General features: G+C 37.3%; 1 protein-coding gene across 3 annotated transcripts in view; it reads left to right on the top strand.

Annotated features, from left to right (window-relative positions):
* Nucleotides 1–19,780, top strand: part of cplx2b (complexin 2b) — a 32,159-nt gene extending 12,379 nt beyond the window's left edge. For 2 of the 3 annotated variants that reach the window (XM_067458048.1, XM_067458050.1), the window contains exons 2-4: nt 8,685–8,840; nt 15,675–15,850; nt 18,247–19,780. In XM_067458048.1, coding sequence (XP_067314149.1) covers nt 8,810–8,840; nt 15,675–15,850; nt 18,247–18,444 — 405 coding nt within the window. In that variant the 5' untranslated portion in view covers nt 8,685–8,809 and the 3' untranslated portion in view covers nt 18,445–19,780. Of the gene's footprint in view, nt 1–7,879; nt 8,032–8,684; nt 8,841–15,674; nt 15,851–18,246 lie in introns of those variants that run through there. The other variant, XM_067458049.1, reaches the window with a different exon arrangement.
* The last annotated feature ends 3,621 nt before the right edge of the window (nt 19,781–23,401 follow it).

The following is a 23,401-nucleotide window of genomic DNA, read 5'->3' as shown; positions in this document are numbered from 1 at the left end:
ATTGTTCTTTTTGGGTCCAAGGGCCACAGGCAGTTTGTGAGACGACCCCCAAACTCTGAATTCAAGCCACAGTACACAGTGAAGACAGTGAAGCATGGAGGTGCAAGCATCATGATATGGGCATGTTTCTCCTACTATGGTGTTGGGCCTATTTATCGCATACCAGGGATCATGGATCAGTTTGCATATGTTAAAATACTTGAAGAGGTCATGTTGCCCTATGCTGAAGAGGACATGCCCTTGAAACGGTTGTTTCAACAAGACAATGACCCAAAACACACTAGTAAACGGGCAAAGTCTTGGTTCCAAACCAACAAAATTAATGTTATGGAGTGGCCAGCCCAATCTCCAGACCTTAATCCAATTGAGAACTTGTGGGGTGATATCAAAAATGCTGTTTCTGAAGCAAAACCAAGAAATGAATGTTGTTAAAGAATCATGGAGTGGAATAACAGCTGAGAGGTGCCACAAGTTGGTTGACTCCATGCCACACAGATGTCAAGCAGTTTTAAAACTGTGGTCATACAACTAAATATTAGTTTAGTGATTCACAGGATTGCTAAATCCCAGAAAAAAAAATGTTTGTACAAAATAGTTTTGAGCTTGTACAGTCAAAGGTAGACACTGCTATTTTTTTGAACACACCCCTTTCAACTAATTGCCCAATTGCACAGCCTTAAGAGCGTGCATATCATGAATGCTGGGTCTCATTTGTTTTCTGAGAATCTACTGAACCTACTGGTAACTTGTTTGCCATGTAGCAATAAAAAATATACTAAAAACCTTGATTATTCTGGTTAGTCACATTGTACTGCTATTATTTTGAACAAGACTGTATATATATATATATATATATATATATATATATATATATATATATATATATATATATATATATATATATATATGTTTTAATTAAGTTGCAGGAAATTACTATTCATCCAATTTTTTATATAAGCTATGCATTCCATTAATCTTGTGAATTAGTCATTTTCGCCAGGGCATGAAGAAATATAGAGTTGAGTATTGTCAGCACAACAATGAAAACTAACGCCATGCTTGTAGCATATACAGGGTGAAAGGCAACGGCCCTAGCACTGAGCCTTGCGGTAGTCCATACTGAACTTGTGATCGGTGTGACATCTCTTCTTTTACTGCTACAAGCTGATAAAGGTCAGATAAGTATGATTTAAACCATGCCAATGCAATTCCACTAATGCCAACATCATTTTCGGGTCTATGCAAAAGAATGTTGTGGTCGATATTATCGATTGAATATTGAGTTATAAAGATCGAGTAACTCTAATAGAGATATACAACCATGATCAGATGATAAGAGTAAATCATTTGTAACTCTAATGAGGGCAGTCTCAGTACTACGATACAGTCTAAATCCTGACGGGAAATCCTCATATATACCATTTCTTTCTAAAAAGGAGCATAATTGTGAAGACACTGCCTTTTCAAGTATTTTTAACAGAAAAGGTAGATTTGAGATTGGCCTGTAATTGGCTAATTATGCAGGATCAAGTTGCGTTTTTTAAATAAGTGGTTTACTAATAGCCAGCTTAAAAGTTTTCGGTACATATCCTAATGACACAGATGAATAAATGTTATTAAGAAGAGGATCTTTGACCTCTGGAAGCATCTCTTTTAATAGCCTATAGTCGGGATAAGCTCAAGCATATGCTGATTTTGATGATTTAATGAGTTTAGAGTTCCTCTCCTATAGCAGTGAACGAGTGTAATTTTTCCTCAGTGACACTACAATGCTCTGTCTGATGTGCTACTGTAGACGGCTTAATGGTTATCATATACTTCCAAATATTATCAATCTTACAGGTAGGGCTGTAACGATATGCGATATGAAATCGCAATACGCAGGTCCACGAACCTGTATCGCGATGTGAGAAGGCAGAATCGCGACACACTCCTTCCAACTCCCAGAATTATCCTTCCTGTCCAGGTCCAACTTTTAAGTCAGCAGTATGGCAACATTTCAGCTACCCGGTGGAGAACAAGGATGGCAATCGTGTAGTTGACAAGACCCACACAATTTGCCGTAAGTGTTTCAAGAAGCTTCCCCAACCGGCTGGCAACGTGGTGTGAGTGGCGTTTCTGTTGCGTGTCATCCGCGGGGCGGCTGCGTGGCGTTTTCTCTTTCTTTGCACACCAGAAGCGTGTCTGACGCGGCGCTTCTGTTGGTATTGATGTACAGGAGGCCCTATACTTCATGTTAAATATATATTGCCTATTGGTACCGCAAAGAAAACGTCGGCAGTAGCCTATTGACCATACAGATATATGGTATTGACGGCAAAATAGGCTACAGAATACTGTACAGAATAAAACCGTTTTGTCCCCCCCATATCGAGGTTTGTATCGTACCGTGGGTCAAAAATCGTGATACAAACCGAATCGTGGGTTTGGTGTATCGTTACAGCCCTACTTACAGGTAAAGAACTGACTGCCGTTTTAAGGGCCCGGGTGTGATATTCAAATCACCAACAATTAGTACTTTATCTGCAGCCAATACTAACTCAGCTAGTACTAGGAAAAACAGCTAATTCTTTGATAAAGTCTGCATTGTGGCCTGTAAACAGTAGCCAACACAAATGTCAAACAGAATGATCAATTACACTACATAACATTACATAAAGCAAATCAAAGGAATTGTATTTGAAAGATTTCTGAGTAATACTGAAGATATTATCATAAATTACAGAAACACCCCTTCCCCCTTACCATTTAGATGCGGCTTGTGTTTATGATGATAATCTTGCGAGTAAACTCATTTAAAGTAATGTAGTCGTCAGGTTTTAACCAGGTTTCTGTCAAACACAGCATGTCTAGATTTTGATCTGTAATCTTATCATTAATGATAAGCACTTGAATTGAATATTCAGCAACCTGAGCTTCATAATTTGTTCATCTGTATTATATATGTTATTTATTTGTAGACATCAATTACATTTTTACCCTTGAATGGTTTTGATGGTTTATTGTATTTACTAATTTGGGGTCTCTAATACGTGATAATAGGCAAAAGAGTCTCTATGTGCTGGGGTATAGCTGACTTATCTGTCCAGAAAGGTTACTTCATTTTCCGCGTTCTGCTCTGTCTCACACATACAGTAGTTGACTGCGTAAATCCTTCCAAAGACCGCGAGCCCTAAAGTGTGCACTATTGTAGTGGATATTTAACTATACTTTATTATCATCACCATGAAATCAAAATGGACTATTCTTTTTTTTTTAAGGAATATTGCAGTATTTTTTTTTATAATAAATGATTTATCCGTGCACATCATAATGTTTTTTTATTTGTGTCCCCTCATAATCTTTAATCTAAATAACGTCCCATCCCTCTTGCAGTAATGTCTTCTCTGATTGCAGGTTGCGGGACAACCTGTTAATCACATGAGATCACAGCAATGGCAAACCACAACCATCCGATCAATCCCTAATGGACTAAATCAAGTCCTGCCCTACATTTTTGTTCTTGTTCGACAAGCGTTTCACTCAGATATACATCACAACAGGGAAGAAAAGACTATCACAACTTCCGTTTCATTTTAATGCACAGACTAACAGTCTGCCTGGAATGAACAAACACAAAAAAGCAGAGTGATACAATTCTGTGTGGTGTATTCACATGACAGAGTCCATCAAGAAACTAGAAAAGACGATATTTCCTCAAGGCTTTGTTGCTAATTGTCTCTCCCTTTTGCTTTAAAGGCATCATTTTGGATAAGAAACTGTCAGAAAGGTTTTAGAGTTGTAATGTGTTTTAAAGTTGTGCATCTGCACTCAGCCCTGCCCTTAAGCTGAAAGCTCTGGGGTTGTCGGGAAAGTCAGGCATCTTTCCTTGTCTATATCTATTGATTTGAACGGCCCCAGGCGTCTTTTACCTGAGTCATTAAGCTGTGGCTGAAGGTAGCTTCCAATAGGCTTAATGGATGCAATCAGGAACCATGTGCATTACTCCTAAATGCCTGTCTTTGAAAGGATCTGTAAGAAGATAAGAGGGGATGTGGACAGCATCATGGAGAATGTATCTTCACTGGAGTCATTATTCCACTGTCACATAGAAAGTGACTTTTGGGCAATCTACCAGATACATTTACTTTCTTTAACAGTTGTTAATTTGCCTTAGCAAATCAATTGATGTATTCTCAGACTAAAAATATGAGGAAACATCTCTCACGTACAGATCTGCTGTGATCTGGTTTAAAGTGAGAGTCTCTTAAAATTGCTTGTTTTAAGAGGCATATTATTGCTGTTTTCTTGTGGAAAATAAATTTAATAGGACCCCAAACTCATAAAAAGCATCTATTATTCTTACCGATGCTGGAGAAATGACTTCCTCAGAGAGGTTTCCTGTACATGTGCAAAGACAGTTTTTCTATTCATGCATTATTGTGTTGCATAATTGTGTAAAGTCTTTAATAGGAAGAGTAATAATTTCATGCCTGGTTGGCCAAAGTCTCCATCCATGCTTTAAGCAGCTATGTTGTTTTTGTGAGACCTTTGATTTTTAAAATCCACCTCAGTATTTAGCACTATAAGCATCTTATCTTAATTGTCATATTATCACAATGTTATTTTGTGCCATACATCAGTGATTCTCTGTTTAGGAAATCAAACGCCTTGCGGTGATGTTGTAGTTTGCCACTGAAGTAGAGCTTACATAAGAATCCACTAATAGAAAGTATATGATCTCCTCCTCTTCTTCTTTATTTTTAGTATTAAACTATACAGCGACTGCATTCATGTGTGCTAAGATGATATGAAGAAGTAAAAAAAAAGATATGAAGATATGAAGAAGTAAAAAAAAAAAAACCCTTTTGAGTTTCCGTTTATGCTTTCAGTTAGCAAACTGTAACCTTGAGGCTTTCATTCAAATCCCATTAAATACTTCTAGAAGCTCAAAGATGGATGAGATGCACCATCAGAATCACTCAGAACGTTGTTTCTCCTTCATGTATTTACACCATTATAGGCCATTGTGCATTCAAATGACATACTTGTGCTGTTTTTAGTTTTGTTTTAGTTTTTTTTTTTACAAATCTCCACATTCGGATGTCAGATCAAATGCATTCACCAGGACTTATGCTTGAGCTGGAAAGAATATGGGATGACAGAAACATCTATAATTAGAAGGTATGATAATGCAAATCATTTAAACTAAATGGTTACTGCACCACATCTTTTCTCAGTCTTTCATTACTCATGTGAAAACACTCGAAGACAGTTTAATGGAAGCGTTTATGTATACTGTATCACTGGCAGGACTTAGTTTGCTATAGTAAAACTGTCAGTAAACTGCTGACTTGGTAGAGGCTACACAGCCAGGTAGAGTCAGGTTGAAATGAGCTGGTAAATGGCACCAAACCCGACCTCAAGGTCACAGAAGGATGCTATGTGTTATGCTAATCAGACATGGTGGGTGTTATCACAGCCCCATTTTGACTCTGGAATAGGTGAACAGCCATTGCATGTAAGGATGGGTCAGGATGATTCATTTGTCTAATTCCTTGTAGCTTTAATATTTTTATTGGGGATAGGCTATTTGCGTTAAATGCTACTTACATGAATTGAAAACATGTTTGAAAGCGATGTCTACTTTTCACAAAGTGTAAAATTTAGTAGATAGATGTGATCTGCACTAAATGTAATTAGTGGTTAGGTGCCATTTATACTTGCAAATGGTGACAGATACTATTTTCAGTGTAAAGTGTAAGTGTATTGTAGTGTAAAACAGTGTGCAATAATAACAACATAATGAATGTAAATAAAATTATTAAAACACCAAAAACACTTTAATATGTTATGTATTAATACATTCATCAACAGAAAACTAATCACTGTTATATAGCTCAACACAGTTTGTCAATGTTTAAATCTAATTCTTTTGATTTATCGTGACTACCATGTTTTTACCATGCCTGTTTTACTGTGCGGTATAAAAAAAGCTCCACTGTTCTCGAGCCGTGACGTGCTTTTCTCTCATTAGCAATCATTCCAGCAGCCTCGTTCTGCTCTTTTCCATCGGTTGTAGAGGTGGAGACTAGCCTGACAAGCCAGACCCACATCAAGATGTTTGGTCTGGAAACTCACCATTGACAGCTCAATCTGAGGGGAGGATAAACGGTTGTCTTTCAAACTCCCTCTGCACGCGATAGGATAGCGCTACACCAACCAGAGCAACGAATCGTCATTATGTTAAGCCCCGCCCACCAACTCTATACACGATGTGATTGGCCCAGCAAGAGTTAGGCGAATACAGCTCAGAAGGGTATTGAGAGTTGCTAGACGACACTCGCGGCAGATTAGATTTGCTGCCACTAGGGTGCGTCTAGATTTCTAGGCTAGGTGGAGACAACAACTCCCATTATTCTGCATTATCAAGGCGTCATCAGGCTACACCTTTTTTTAAAGAGTGACCTCTAGCAGCGGAAATGACATATTGTGCTTTTAAATGGATGCCGCCTTATTACAGTTACTTAGTTACAGCCACCCTCTTTAAAGTGGTCCTATTATGCTTTTCCTCAAATTCCAATATCAAATATTCCCAGTCCAAAGGGAGATATTTTATTTAACAGATTCCTCTTTTCCAAGAACTACAATGAACAGCTCGTTTGGACTACTACACGAGTTTTCGGGATCTTATGAAGTCACATAACTCATTACTGCCCACGGAATACTCAAAAAAAGGGCGGGGCATGGTTGAGCTGCATTAGAGAAGACAGTGGGTGCTTCCCAATTCTTATTTGTGCATCCTCGTTTCCTTTCCCAGCTTCCTTTCCTCGCTCCTTAGCTCCTTAGAGGGAAGGACGCGAGAAAAAGACGTGAGGACAGAGGAATTGAATCAAGTGAAATGATATATCCTCGCTCCCTTTAACGTCACTTCAAAGCGGCGTCAGTTAATGATGACACCACCGGATTTAGTTGGGATTCTTGAACATTAGAGATAACTATTTATATTGTGAGCTTCAACCTCCACAAAATATCACATTTGTCCATATTTTAATTAACATTACCAGTTATTATTAACAACCAGTCATTAACTGCTTTTTCGTTGTAATATTAGTTTCTATTTGTTTCGTTCATTTTCTCGTGCTTTAATATAATTCTGCAACTGTCAGTTGTTGTTATTTGACAAATATTTGTCTTGTACATTACAAGTTACTTTATTAGTTACATTCAGCAGTTGCCGACAACACTCAACATAGAAATGACAACCGTTTTTGCCAACACTCACTTTATTAGAAGTTCATTTTTAACAGTAACGTCAACAATGTATCTCCTGACATTTTAAGTTGAAATTTAAAAATATTTCTTTAAAAAAAATATTCTCCCTGAGATGCAAGAATAAAGCAAAAATATATCTATTTTTTTATTTTTTACTAAGGAAAATTACTAAAATAGTAACTCACAGTGACTTGGATAAATGACTTTAATCTGATTACTGGTTTGGATATAGTAATGTGTTAGATTACTCATTCCTGGAAAAAGTAGTCAGATTAGAGTAGTTAAAAGATGTTATAAAAGTTATGAATTGTTTAAAAAATATTTATGCTTTAAAGAAAATGCTGTAATTGGGATAATTCATCCTTTAAATTGAGCAAAATAAACTTGATTTTGGCAATACCGTATGTAAACACACACACACACGCACGCACGCACACACATACACACATATATTGTTAAAAAAGCTATTTTGTTATGCTTTAAGCAAGCAGAAACATGCAGTAATTTGGATAATCTGTCCTTTAAATTGAGCAAAATAAACTTCCTTTTACAGAAGGGAGATGGAAAGATGAGGAGGCGGAGTGTGGGGGAGTATGAATGAGGCTATTGGAGCGACAGACAGGGAGAGAAAGAGAGAGAGAGCGAGAAAGAGAGAGAGGTGGTTTATCAGGACCCAGCGAGTTTTTCCATGTTTCAGCTATTCGAGCAAGTATAGGTTTTTTCATCATTCACTCAGGAATACTTCAAGAAGAACACATAGCTAAAGTCAGTAAACTGGTAAGTGGGAGGCAGATTTATTTAAGCAAATACATAAGTGGATACAGTTGTCAGAGTTAAACACAAATAATGTCAGTCTGTTGTTCTGTAGTATCGTGTCTTGTCTCTTTAGAGCGGTTCTGCTATCATGTAGGTTTGTTTTTGTTGTTCCTGTGCTGATCTTCAGATGTTCTTTTAGCATTCAAAGGCTCAGTGCAGCTCATATTTGCTTTTTAATTTTTTTATTATTATTATTATTATTTATTTTTTGCCATATGTTATGGTCACATGGCAATGTCTGAAAAATGGCCAAGCCATGACAAACCATCTCTTGTCTGCTAAAGGAAAGCACGTTTTTATAAAGGTTCAGGCAGGTAACTCCTTGAGATGAAATCCACAATAACTGGTTATGTCTTTAATGTCACGGTGTGGCTGGAAATGTTCAGTGTGTTCCTGTAAGCAATAATTCCTGTGACTTTTGTGAGTTTTCAGAACTGACTGTGAATTCATTTTGTGCAACTGCTGCATGAGACTTGTCTACTTTTTATGGTAGCTTTGTAAAATTTCAGCTCCAATACTAATAGATTTGACAGATGAGGTTGTCTTGATAACATAGCGATCAACATGATTAACGTTACATGCTGATCAGGTTTTCTTTATTTTTATCCCAACAGGTCTGACGGATTGATCAGGACACAGAAGACTGACATACTGTGGTGGACCGGCAGAATCAGGATCACCGCAAGACTAAATGCAACATTTTATTTGGCTGTAAGAGGACCAGATATCTGAGTGCATCATGGATTTTGTGATGAAGCAAGCATTGGGCGGTAGGTGTCAAGTTATCAAACTGGCATATATTAGTCTCAATCCAAATGTCACTTTGGTCAATACCAAGAATCAGATTGTAATGTTTCTAAATGTTGAATTAATTTGGTTCATGGTTTAACTTTCATTGGATACGTGGCAGAAAATGATGAGGCTGAGACAATTTTCTTCACTGTAAAATTAAAATAATGCAATAAAAAACGACAACATTTATTGATATTTAAATTATTAAAAAATATATAGTTATTAAAAGGATTTACTAGTAATACTAAAAAGTATTTATAAATAATACCAGTTAATTGAGACATTTCAAATTGTCTGCTGTGTCTATATAGGTAATAATAATAATATAGGTACATTTTATATAAATATATGTATGCATTATTATAAAAACGCACATGCATATTAGCATGTAAACAGGAAATGATGACGGTTTTTTAAGAGATAAATTTGTATTCATTTTAAAATATGTGCAATAAAATATGTGCAATGTGTTAAAATAATGTATTCCTTAAAAACCAACATTTGATTTATTCATATGTATTAGGTTAGACTGTTTGCTAGACATTTTATAATAATACTAATACATTGAATTAAATGAATGCTTCAAGATAGTAAGTCAGCAATATGTTTTTTTATAATTCATACATTTTTACAAAGTGTTTATTTTTGTTTATTGATCTGGTTCTGGTTTATTTGACATTTATTTGTTTTGTGTAAAGGTTATAGATCCCATCCCATGAACTTAACTTTGTCTAAAGGTCACGGAGCCCTTAAATCAATTTCATGATTTGGTTTTATCAGCTGAGTGACTATGGGCAATAAAACGAAATGTATTTCTCCGCTTTCAATCCCCTTGAGTGGGCCAGAAGAGGCAGACTGTGTGACCACACAATGACCTTCTGCGTTCTGCGTGAGGTGTCTTTAAGAAACACGCCGTATTTTACAGTTCCTTTGGTGTTCCTCATGGATGAGGCCAAGACGTCCGATTATGACTATGAATTGAGAAACCTAAAATGAAATATGAAAGAAATGTTTTGTGTCGCACTTTTTTTTTTTTTCAAAAAAGCTTTGATATGTAAATGTGCACTGAATTTGATCCTGAAGTCAAGGATCTTTGTCAAATGTGCTGATTTTTACTGTATTTGCTGCATAGACCTTAGAAAATGACTGTTTAAATTCTGCTCCAAAGCTCTGAGGTAATGAAGCATGATTTACTCATGAAAATCATCCATTATTAAACAGACTTTCCCTCGCTAGATTTCCTCAACCCTTGCAAATTATTCAGAAGCATATAGAATGTCTTCAAGATCCCACAGAGAAGTCACCCCACGCCGCCCTCCGCGTTCAGCGGACTGTAAAAAAACACAACGTTTATGTTTGTTGTCTGAACGTGTGAAATGCTTTTATTAAAGAAATATGGAAAACAAAAAACGGCTCAAAATGTAATAAAAATGTGCTTCAGGACAGCTCTGCTTATTAATGGACAGGGCTGTAGCGTTCATGTGGCGTAATCACACAAAATATCTCCAGATACACTCACCAACCTCTTATTAATCATTCTCAGATTCTCTTCTCCTACTGTAAGATATTTGTTTTTTGAGGTTGTTTTAAAGGCAGAGCTTATGAAATACAAGTGACCTATTTTACTACTACTACTTTACTGTTATAAAAGAAGGTAATTAATATGCAAATTTCCTAAGCTCCAATAATTCACATATCATTAAGAATGAGCTTTTTTTAAGCTTTTCTCAGAGATACTGGAATACAGTTCCGGCCGCTGCGCCATCATTATCCAGAGCCCAGATTTGCTCTTCCATCCATAACCATCACTGCTGTTCCTGCCAAGTGCTTTGATGTAAAGCCATGAAGAATCTGATAGAGGGAAGCCGTTCTTTTGTTATGTTAACCAGCCCTCTGTGTGGCTTTAAACATGACAACAGAACTACATTCAGTGGCCTACATCTTGCTTCATTCTCTCCGGAGTGGCAATTGCTTTGTGTTTGTAGAACAATCCATGTACATGAAAATCTGAGGAACATTTCATTCGTAATGCTGCAGCATGTCATTTTTTAAATACTTTGTCATATCCCAGTTTAATATGCAGAGACGATTATGATTAAGATGTCTGTGGATTTATTTCCCTATAAAGAGTAGCACTGTGGCTGATTATCATTATCAAAACATTACTCTGTTTATTTACCAGCCCGACAACAGCAACACTGGCTCAACCAATAGTGTGAGTTTAGGGTAGGGCTATCAGTTTGATCGACCAATGGCAGAAGGGAGGAGAGCCCAGAAATGACACACAAAGGGCCAGATTTACTAACAGCGTGTGCCAACATAAAAACTCCCAGTGAAAAATTTGCACTGAAAAGGCCTGGACAGGGATGTTTTTGCAGCTGATTTTATTGCATATGCATTTGTAGGAGTTTCCCTTTCAGATGCAAGAGTTATGGGAGGAGAGTATTTAAATGAATCAAACAAGGCGATTCACTAAGGTTTGTGCTAGTCAATTGGCTGGTATTTGCGTCGTTATTTAACGCCCCCAAAAGCACGTCTTAAACAAGACACTAATTTGCGCTGCTCTAGGAAGATGCCGTTGGCCATTATGGAAATGATCCGGCTGCGTCTGTGTTCATTATTTTGCACGCCGTCAGTAGATCATGCACATAACTTTTCTGTTTAGCAAATCTGCCCCTAAGCCCCACGTGACATTTACACAGAAGCACTTTTCCATTTCATTCGCTACTTTTCCATAGTTTTTTTTTATAGACAGACGTGTTTGACCATTGTGCTCATGTCTTGCGTCTTTTGCAGCCTCTCTTGCGTGACACTCCATTCCAAAAATTCAGGTTTCAAGTTAAAGGTGTTCTATGTAATTGTTTTAAGTAGTAAAGCATAAAACTATCATACACTGTGAGGAAAGAAGGGTACATTACTTTCACTAGGGCATTACCCTAAGGTACAAAACCAAAATTGTACTAAATCCCCCAAATTGAGTTTTTCCCTTAAAAGGATATACTTCCTTCCTGGTGTTTTACTAATCTGTGCAATCTGGCAACTCGGTGCACGCACTCCCTCTAAGGGTGCTTTCACACTTGATTCGATTGCCTGGACCAAACCCGAGTTCGATTGCTCCCCCCTCATCCTGCCTCCCCCGGACTGTGTTCATGTTATATTATTTGGTTCCGAACCAGGGTTCGTTTGCGTCATCAAAAACAGCAGCTGCTGCTGCTGCATAAAGCAACAGCATCTGCAGAAACAGCAGCTGTTTACCCGGTTGCTTAGTAACAACAGCCAGCGTGAAGGCTGCGAAATGCATAGCGTTGCTCCCGTCACTTTTATATTTTAGTTTTTGGACTGTTGGTTTTGTTACCAGAGCTTCAGTACGTAATGGCACTTGCGTCTATTTGCCGCGAATGTACTGCAAATCCTCTAAAGAACGCCGAAGACGAGCAGAGATGAGATCTACAGCTCTCTGCTTGTAGTATGTCAGTCACGCTCGTCAGGTAAATGAGTGAAACGCACACAAAACGTGTTTTTATCACATTTTTATCAAATCATATGTCATTAATAGTGGTTCACTTCTGAGATTTAGTACGACTGCATTCACATCAGCATCGAACCGTACCAGAGTTCACATGAACCGAACCCCAGACCACCTTTATTAAGCGGTTTGCGGGTGCGCACCCGAATTCGGAAGACCACGTTCACATCATTCAAACCAACCAAACTCTGATGTCAATCGAACTCGGTGTGCACCAAAAGTGTGAGTGTGAAATAAATGCAGAAGGAGTGCTGATGACCTGAAAACAAACATATGCACTGGATAATGATCTCGGATAATGATCTTTAATGATCTCCACTGCACAATCCTGCTTCAATGAAAGGGTCATACAGCCAGTCTTTGTTTCTTCACATGCCACTTGTACTATTTGTGAGACTAAATTTGCCATGATCAAACCTTCAGCGATGAATTTCAACAAATGCAACACGGACCTCTGCCTTATAGGTTGAGAAGGTGCATTTATTCTGCAAACAGTGTTACAATTCAATCAGAAAAATTGTAATGTTACAGTATGATTTATTGTGATGTTAATGAGTTTAAAGGTCTTTTAAAGGTGCCCTAGAATGAGTTGAAAAAATATTTTAAATTCTTCTCTGATATCTACATATAGGGTATGTGATTTATTTAAGGGTTAAAATTGTCCAGATAAGGTTTTACAGGTCCATTTACAACCCTATAAATTGTCCCTAGAATGAAATGGTCTGTTTTTGCCTTATTTGGAAGGGTCATGAATATTAATGTGGAGTTCGGCTCTGATTGGCTGTTTCACTGCGTGGCTCCTTTCAGTGACAGAAACACATCTACTATATACTGTCAATCATGGAGAGATTATGCATCCAACTTTATGTTTGATCCTGTTTCTGACGAAGATAAAGATTTTAAGGGACAACCAATTGTTTTGAGATTGGAATTGGACACTTTTGATTGGTAAGTATAGTCTTTATTTTCAGTAAGCCAGCAAAACGTAACAGTAGTACTATAACTTCAGGCTACATGTGAACTAGCATATAACATTAACTTTACAGGTTAACTCATATTGTCAGCAGTCACAACTTTGTTTTTAGCATTTTAAAAACATTTTAATCATTGTAATGCGTCACCGTTTGATTTTACAATGATAGCTTCTTCACTTTGAATCACAAACTCTAAACAGCGAACTGGGTAACGTTAACGCACAAATATGTTGTTTGTACAGAACATTTACATCTTACAGTTTTTTTTTTTTTTTTTTTTTTTTACAAATTGACGATGCCTTTTCAAATTACTACCGTTTCAACTTAAGTGGTGGAAAAGGTTACGCTAGCTAGAAGGATCGAGTGAGCGATCTGTAAGCATCCAAACTAACATAGTTAGCTCCTGAGTTATGTGTTGTTGATGAAAATTGAAAATAGCCTATAGGCTAAATTATAATTCTATCCGACAAAAGGGATTGTCATGTGCATCTACGGTTGCATTTTGTAGATTTGTATGACAACACTGGCAGGAAATAATATTAACTTTGACATTTGTCATACTGATGTTTAACGTTACTACTTGGAGTTTCCTATTGTTACTGTACTAGCATCTTGCGTTGGATCTAGACAACACACGGGATATTATCGTTAATGTTAAACACAGTGTATAGCAGCCATGGAAACCAGCAAAAAAAACTGAGTCATAGATTGCAGATCCTACCCGACCTAAAAAGCATCAGCATCCATCTAAAAATCTCAACGCAGAGACATATTAAAATAGCGGAGAAATCAATTCAGCATCTTACATAGTCAGGCTCGTCACCTTCCATTGTCAATTTCACCCATTCCTGTTGCATGTCGTCAATCTGGCAACCTGCGTGAGCATCCAGTCTTAGAAGGAGAGGGCGGGGCCAACAACTTTAGACTGCAGTTCCCCTTTCAACCACTAGCTGTAAATATTACATACTGCACCTTTAAAAGAAGTTCAACTTGTTTTTTTTCCTATTCCACTGATCTGCATGTCACGTTTTTAACTGCAAAAACTGTGTCTGTAAATGTGCGGTTGTTACTTGAACACAGGACATTGGTACAGACTTCCTAAAGCTCACATAAAAATATACTGCAAAAAAGTCTTGTCTTGTTTTCCAATCTTTTAAACAAGAAAAATATTCTTGATTAGCAAAAGATCATAAGGAATTGCATGTTACATACTGTTACATCTCAAACACCGTCTGGTGGAAGGTTTGGAGTTAGTGGGGGTTAGTGTGGGGTTTGAGGCCACAGAAAGTGAAAAAATGCATGCGTTCCTTATGGACCCTGGGCAACCTGCAGCATGACACAATACGAGAACTGTTAAGTCAGCTCAAGGTGTCCTAGACACACACACGCAGACAGTTAAAGGCCACTTAAAGAGTTCACTGTCACTCCTTTCTCCTTCAGTGTCATGAGTGGCATACGGAAGCAATTAAGCACGTGAAGGTAATGCGTAGACCTTGACGCTGGATTTCAAATGCACACTCATGCATAATAAACGACTGCCGTTAATAATAAATGAGTGTACAGTTGCTTGTAGAGACACTTTACGCACAGCCATTATGCAAATGATTAATGACTTAAAGCAATAGTACCGCATTTGCAACATAATCTTTCAGCATGTTCCTGAGACAGCCTGTACCGATTTTCAAACACAGCTGTGCTTTGCATTTTAAAACATATTGTTGAAGTGAAAATTGAAGTATATGCAAACATGGGCATTGCTTAAAGGCATTTAATGCTGCATTACCCATAATGACCTGCGGCTGTTGTTTGCTGAAACCAAAACATGTCGAATACACAGCGTGATAGGTAGAGCCGCACCATTTAAACAGATGGCAGTGAGAGGAGTGGCACATGCATAATTCTGGTGTCTCGGTTTGCCTTCATCATTTTGGCTCCAGTTTATCAACATATTAAGAGATTGCCCAGTGCAAAACGTGATCAGTCTCTCTGTGCTTTTGAAGGGTTTTTGGAGTCTACAGTAAAAAGTAATATTGTGAAATATTATTACAATTTATAATAACTGTCTTCTATTTGATGGATTTTAAAATGTAATGTACTTATGTATCCTTCAGAAATCATTCTCATATGCAGATTGTCTGCTTAATTAACATCTTATTATTATCAGTGTTGAAAACATAGTTGGAGCATTGTTTGTTGTTGTGTTTAATATTTTTGTGGAAACCATGATACATGTTTATCATGAATCTCTAATGAATAGAAAGTTTAAAATAACAGCAGGACAACATTTATTTACTGTATTTTTTTTGGCACAGGGGCCACCAAAGACATGGGGAAGATGTTAGGTGGAGAGGAGGAGAAGGACCCGGATGCACAGAAGAAGGAGGAAGAAAGGCAGGAGGCACTGAGACAACAAGAGGAGGAACGAAAAGCCAAACATGCTCGTATGGAGGCAGACAGAGAAAAAGTCAGACAGGCCATTCGAGATAAGGTACTAATTTCACATTTCCCATCCACTTTAGCTTCTCGTGACAACTGTTTATACTGAGAATGTGAATTGTTAAGCATGGTACATCATTTGTTAATTGCTAATCAATTTCAAACTAAAACAGGATGAAGCCGTTATACCATAATGATGGGACTTAATTATTTGTGTGTGTGTGTGTGTGTGTGTGTGTGTGTGTGTGTGTGTGTGTGTGTGTGTGTGTGTGTGTGTGTGTGTGTGTGTGTGGGTGGTGGTGGTGGTGGTGGTGGTGGGGAGGGATATATCATAAATATATAAAAAATCTCCATTACCCTTTAATGAAATGTCACATTTGCAGGAGGTCTTAACGTCAGCTAATTACAGCTAATTTAACAGCTCCTTCTTAAGGTAGGAAAATAGAGTAACCCTGTGTCTCAATTCGCATACTATCCATACTAAATAGTATTCGAAAATAGAATTAGCATGTCCCAAATCGTAGTATGTTGAAAAGAGTATTCCAAACATAACCGGGTTTACTATTTCCGGTCAGAATTCAAAGTACAGATCGACGCACACTCTTAACGCCTGATATTGCCCACAACCCGAGTTGGACGAGGATTCGATTAGAACTACAAACGTGGATAAAAAGTGTTAAAAAACTACAAACATGGCAGATGTGCGAGTCCGATGGTTAAGTAGAGAAGTTTAGATAAAGGGGCTTGAGTGACCAACTATCAGTATTTAACCTGACAAAAATATATTTATTCAGTGTTGTCCACATTATATTTTACCTGCAGTAGCATTGTGAACTTTTGTAATGACACGTTTGGCCATTAACTTTTAAATGCATCATTATATTTAAACTGCAAACACATGAGGAGAGTCTGCATTAAAGACACACACATGGCAGATCAACGTGTGGCTACATTTCTCTCCGATACGGTAGGAAATTAAACTGAATGTGGAGGATTTAAACTGGGACGCATCTGACGATGCCTTACAGGGCAGTTAAACGGTGATGGGATGCACGTAACTAAGCGACCGAGTCGTTAAAGGAACTGTATGTAAGAAATGTATTTCAATGAATCATAAAATGGCCCTGATATGTCACTAGATATTAAGAAATCATGTTAATTTCAAATACTTATATCACTGACTACAGTAGTCCGGTCAGGATATTGTCATTTAAAAGTTGTTGTTGCAGTCCTCAACTGATGTTGATGTTGACATGTTGTGTTTTTGCCTGAAGCTCCGCCCTCCACCCATCTACCAATCACGAAGTCAGTAGTGTTTCTGCATCCGGGTTGCCAGATCTGCTCTAGTTACCACAGCTGCAGATCTACAAACGTTCCTGCTGATCCTGCAGCCAATCTGGCAACCTCGAGTCAGGGGTAGGGGGAGAGGGGATACACCCGCAGTACCAGTTTTGGCCATAATCTTACATACACTTCCTTTAAAGATGGCGAAGTAGTATCTCCCGAAGCTTGCATAATTTTCTGCTACACACTCAAAAGTATATACTTTTGATTCACAAAGAGTACATATTTTTAGGATGTAGTATAATTAGGCAAATTGGGACACAGCATAAGTGTTAGCCGAGAGTATCAGGTCATTATAGGGTCATGAATGCGGACATAAGAAGCAGCATGAGAACATCTGGACATGGTCTTATTCAAGCCTAAGAAAGCCTAGAAATGTATCAGAACTGGGTATAAATTATCCCTTCACCCTCAAGCCATCCTAGGTGTATAAGACTTTCTTCTTTCAATCGTCACATGTGTTTAACCGCTCCTGGAAGCCAGTGATTATAGTTTATAAAGCCTATATTAACCCCCTGGAACCGCGTGGATTACTTTTATAATGAATGGATGTGCTTTTTGGCTTCAAAAACCAAGTTACTATTCACCCCCATTAGAAAGCTTGGAATTTCCCTTTAAGGCCAATGTAATAAATATTGTTGGCTCTGATGAATTGCCTGATCTTCTTTTGTAAGTCAATTCAGATAAAATTGTCTGCTGTTTGCATAAATATAAATTCTTACAAATTCTTTACATGTGACACTGAAGACTGAAATGATGCTGCTGAAATTCATATCAATATATTAAATTGTTATAGTATTTCACAATATTTCTGTTTTATAATATTTTTATCGTTTTTATCAAAAACGTAAAGAATACAGCATTTGAACGGCACTGATTATATTGCATAGTATAGGATAATATAGCATATATTATATTATAGTATATAGCATATAATTGCTGAAATTTTTTTTTTTGTTTGATCTATGCCGATCATGTTATTAAATAAGACATACCGGTACAGTAAACCTACACTATAATGAAAAATTGCTTCATTTTAACATTCTGAAAATCCCTCTTCCCCTATTGTCTAATTATCTTGATATATTTAACGTGTTTATGTAGTACGGACTAAAGAAGAAAGAGGAGAAGGAAGCAGAGGAGAAAGCGGCTATGGAACAAGCGTGTGAGGGCTCCTTGACTCGCCCCAAAAAGGCCATCCCAGCAGGCTGCGGGGCAGATGATGACGAAGATGAGGAGAGCATCCTAGACACCGTTCTCAAATTCCTGCCAGGACCTCTGCAGGACATGTTTAAAAAGTAACAGGCACAAAGCTGTTTCTGGAAGAAAATGGGTGAGGGGGATTTTTGCCAAACAGGTGAAAGGCTTTTCACTGCCTTGACGGAATTTCATTTGTTCTTTTCTACGGATAGAAACGCGAATCATTACCCAACAACGTTTGGTCTTTTCACTGCCATTCAGGTTTAAACTGTTTACACTTTCTATAGATATCTCTATTTGTTTACTGATCACCAGGGTTTCTGATATTAGAAAGTTATCCGCCTTAGGTACTCAACGGTCAGCCCCACAGTAACAGCACGTTCCAGGATCTTGATACTGAGCTCTGGCACTGGGAATAGGATGGTTACCTGGATTCATTTATCTATCTGTTTCAAACACAGTGTGGTCAGAGCATTTTTAAACAGTAGCTGGATATAATTGTTCCATTTTCACAATAAAAAGAAATGTCAGTGAAGTGCAGAATGCAGCCATAATGCTTTTAGTAGTGTGCATGATGTCAAGAGTTTACTATATGATGAATTAAATTTGCCATCGTTGATACATTAGCATTTGTTAAAATGCCACGTTAGACCACCTGAATGCAGCCTGGCAGTTCTCATCTATCTGTGATGTATTGATATTTATTTTTATTGTACACTTTAAAAAAAATGAAGGTTCTTTAATCGCATCGATGGAACCTTTTCCATGCACAAACATTTCTTTATGCTGGAAGAAGGTTCTGTAGATTATAAAAACTAAGGAAAAAATGGTTCTTTTGGAACCTTTATTTTTAATCGTGTAGTGTGAAATAGAACTCGATTTGACCACAAGTAATATTCACATTAGCCTTGTCAGCAAAACATCAGGAAAAGCTCAGTATACTAGAACTGTGACCAAACCACAGTTTGTGTTTTTACAAACCGGACCAAAACATCTTAAGAGTTCTTCAGGATCTGAAGTCACTGTTTCACAGCACATTCATCACTGCCAAATCACATATGACAATCAGAAATCTAATGGTCTCATACAAACAAAAAAAAGGAATCAATTGGCATCAAACCTTAATTAAAAAATGAAATATGTGGGATGCCGTATGAATATATCTGTCTCAGCTGAAAGATACGTAAAGGTCTGACAAAAGGTCTGGTTGCCTACGTGTAGGATAATATATTTAGTACTGTTGCAGAATATGGAGACATTGTGTTATTAAAAATAATGTATTATTGAAAAACTAAAAAAACTAAATTAAAGGTGCACTATGTAGGATTTTTGCAGTAAAATGTCCAAAAACGACTAGGCCAGTGTTATATATTTTAGTCAGTTGAGTTCTTACAATACCCCAAATGTTTCCAACTATTTGTACATTTTGAGAAAATTGTTCCTTCCTGATAACCGTCACGAGGACGAGGACGTGCTGAAACTCTCTTTGCTTAATTAGCTCAAAATTACTATCAGATGTAAGTAATTACCTTGACAAACTATACATCATTAAAAAGATCTAAGACTAAAGTTTAATTTTGTTACCTCTGTTTTATTCTCAAAGTCTTATAATGACCGTAATGTGTTAATATGTGCCAGGAGTTATGAATATGATCTTGGGCGTCGCTACCTTTTGATTGTAATATGCGCGTCATTTGCTCCCATTCATAAAAAACTCCTCCTTGGTCGTCATGAAGACACTCGACAAAACAACTTCCCTCAGGGCTTTTACTTCAAATCAGTGGCGAGGCCAGAAATTTTTAACTGAGTGGACCTTGGTGGATTAGGGTGGACCTCAATGACTACTCTCAAATTACACAAATTTAACAATATGGGACAAAATCACTTGACAGTAAATATAAGCTATATATGATTTATTTTTGCCAACAAATTCATATAATTCATATATACAAAATTAATTTATAACAATCAGCTACAAAGCCTATTGCAAGGAAGACAAATATAGATATTGTGCTGCTATATGACCACTGTGACAAGACATCAGTGTTCAGTAATTGGGTTAATTTTAAAATGGAATAAACAGTTCTTGTCACTAATGCAACTCAGTATAACTGTTATCAAACATGTATTTGCAGCTTAACCTGTGAGAATTTCGTCTTGTGTTATGCATCGTGGCCCGTGTTAAAAGTTTATTTCACTAGCAGACGTAAACTCATCTTCCCATCCCCTCAACAATACGCGATTGGCTAAACATTACTACTAAGCTTATTGATTGGCTGTTGCAATAAGGCAGTTATATGAAAATGTTTTCGCTCTACCGTAATTATTTTTTAATAGGGCTGTCAATCGATTAAAATATTTAATCGCTATTAATTGCATGATTGTCATGAGCTAACTCGCGATTAATCCTAATTTAATCGCACATTTTTAGCAATTGTAAATCTAAAATTAAGTTTTTAATACTCTAATCAACATGAGTATGGACAAATATGCATGCTTTATGCAAATGTACATTTATTACTAGTGAAACCATACTTATTCAATAATAATCAATACAGCATGAAGATTAGACGTATCAAAGGTCAAAGATGTTTACCTAAGAAATTGTTCATGTCTCTTAAGCCTAAACTTTAAAATTAAGTGTAAGTAGTGATTTCTCTCATTTTAAGAATATAAAGGGAGTTTTTACACTGGAAGTTTAATTCAGAGCAGGGCACAGTTCGTATGAAAAATTGGTAATGTGTACCAGTGAGCGCACCAGAACCACACCACACCCGGAGGAGGTCCATACTCCACGAGTAGGAATATAGTGCGGCCCCTTTAAGAGACGCGCGCTCCCTATTGAACTGCCGGTATTTTGCGTGTGCGCACCGAACTGGGCTGCGATTCACGTGGACAGTGTGAAGAACACGGACTCGGGAGCGCGCTTGTTGAGGAAAGTAACCTGTAAATTCGTTTTAGCCGATTGTAATGTATTTAGTTCAATAAAACAGGTGTACTGTAAGCGGGGTGATGGTGTTAATGATTTACCTCAGACATGAGCGAGAGTGCGCTGCAGTGCATCGCGCTCAGACTGCAGAATGCGCTCTGTGAAAAAAACGCACTTTTCTTTCTGAAGTCTAAGTTAAACAAAAAATGTGGTAGCTTATGTGGTAGTTTATGTAGGCCTTGACTGCACTTTTGGTTTAGAATATTAATGTCAACCCTTTTCTTTCCCTATTAATGTTTGCTGCTGCATCCTTTGCGTCTGACTGCTCTCACTTTTTCCAACTACGGGCTATGCCACGGATCCAACAGAAAATGCGCGCTGCGTTAATACATTTAGTGCTGTTAAAATGAATTTGCGTTATTAACATATTTGACAGCCCTATTTTTTAATGAAACTTTTTGAACGTGTTTAAGTGATTTGTGTTGTCACATAGGCATATTCTTTCTGCTATCCCAATTTTTTTTTTTTTTGTCTTTTCTGATTGGGTGGGCCAGCCGTCAATCTGAGTGGGCCAGTGCCACCCTGGCCCTTATGTAGCCTCGCCCCTGCTTCAAATGTGTGCAGATGTGGAGAAATATTGATAGATTCTCACATGTTTGAGTCAAATTTCTATACAGAGAAGTATTATTTATTCAATCTTTATCCAAAATCCGCGGATGTGTGATTATGAGCGCAGTAGACTGTGTTAAGCTGTGTTTTCAATTCATTCTGGCAGCCGGAGGGCGCTGGAAAGCTGTACTACTGAAAATTCACCCCTTATGGAACACATGAAGAACAGACACACCATGTGACATTCAGGAAGTATCTGACATTTCCAAAACAGCTTCCTGAGATCGTTATATCGCTATTTTATGCAGATAGACACGTTTTAAGACAATAAACACACAATAGCGGCAATATATGGTTGGTCTGTGTTCTTTATGCCATGTTGGGTGGTTTCATAATAGATGATATTTATAATGCAATGCTATTCCACATAGCTTTTAGCATTGTATATTTTCTGTCAGATTTTTTGATCCGAAGCTACATGAGATCACATATTGTTATATAAAACACTCGACTTATAAATTATAAAGTGATATGAAGCAAGTTTTGAATAAAACATGATTTTAATCGTATAAATTGTTGTTTTGCTGGTGTGCTAAGCTAACATGCTAGCTTGCCCTAGATGCACCTGCCACTGAGTAAAAACTTTATTTTTATGAACATTTTCTAAATGTAAAACTACTGAAATGCTTATTTGGACGAAATGCATTCAATAGAGTCTCAGTGAGGGTAAAGTGAGAGGTTTGATTTAGAAATGAGGTTTGAATAGAACAGTTTGAATAGAGAATCGTTAGTAATTATAATGCAGACAAAAGAATAATAATTGGAGCCATAACCAGTCTGCAGAAGTGTAAATGTGTGCCTGGGAGACAAACTGAATGGGGCAGTTTGCACCTCTAAACAATAGAGGCAAAATAGAGAATGAAAGCTGAGAAGATGTGGCAATAAACATCAGTTGATATTTCAGAGATATCTCAAAATAAAATCACATGAAACGATCTTGTAAAACGTTTAATAAAATTCAGAGTTTTAGACTGATCATCTTCAGATCTGAAATATAACATGGTCAGACTTGTGGCTTTAGCTGTAGTGCATTTCTAGATTTCTCCAAGGCCCACTTCAATTTTATTTTCATAAAGATATTTCATACAAATACATTTCTAATAACTTTACAAAACTTTGAAGCTTATTATAGCTTTTTTTTATTATAAAAAATATTATCATTTTGACTTTACAGTAAACTGCCAGGTGTCTGCTTTCAAATGAGACCATAATTATGCTTTTAGTGCAAAGGATTCACAAACTGTATTTGTTTTAGTCTGAGTATACATTTCTTAGGATTTTTTCAAAATTTAGAAATCAGCTTAACAGGTTAACCATGGAGCCAGATTTTCTGAGCATAGCGTCTGAGGGAGTCACCTGTCATATCTGTATTACCCTCGGTTTCCGGTTTTATTTGGTAGAAGCGCTTTTCTCTTAGCAGTGTGAACGTCACAGTAGCCGCTGAGCGAACACACAGAGTAA

Source organism: Pseudorasbora parva, chromosome 11 (genome assembly GCF_024679245.1).
Source record: "Pseudorasbora parva isolate DD20220531a chromosome 11, ASM2467924v1, whole genome shotgun sequence".
NCBI lineage: Eukaryota > Metazoa > Chordata > Actinopteri > Cypriniformes > Gobionidae > Pseudorasbora > Pseudorasbora parva.
The sequence above is the reverse complement of the archived record's forward strand: the minus strand, read 5'-3'. Positions and strand labels throughout refer to the sequence as shown.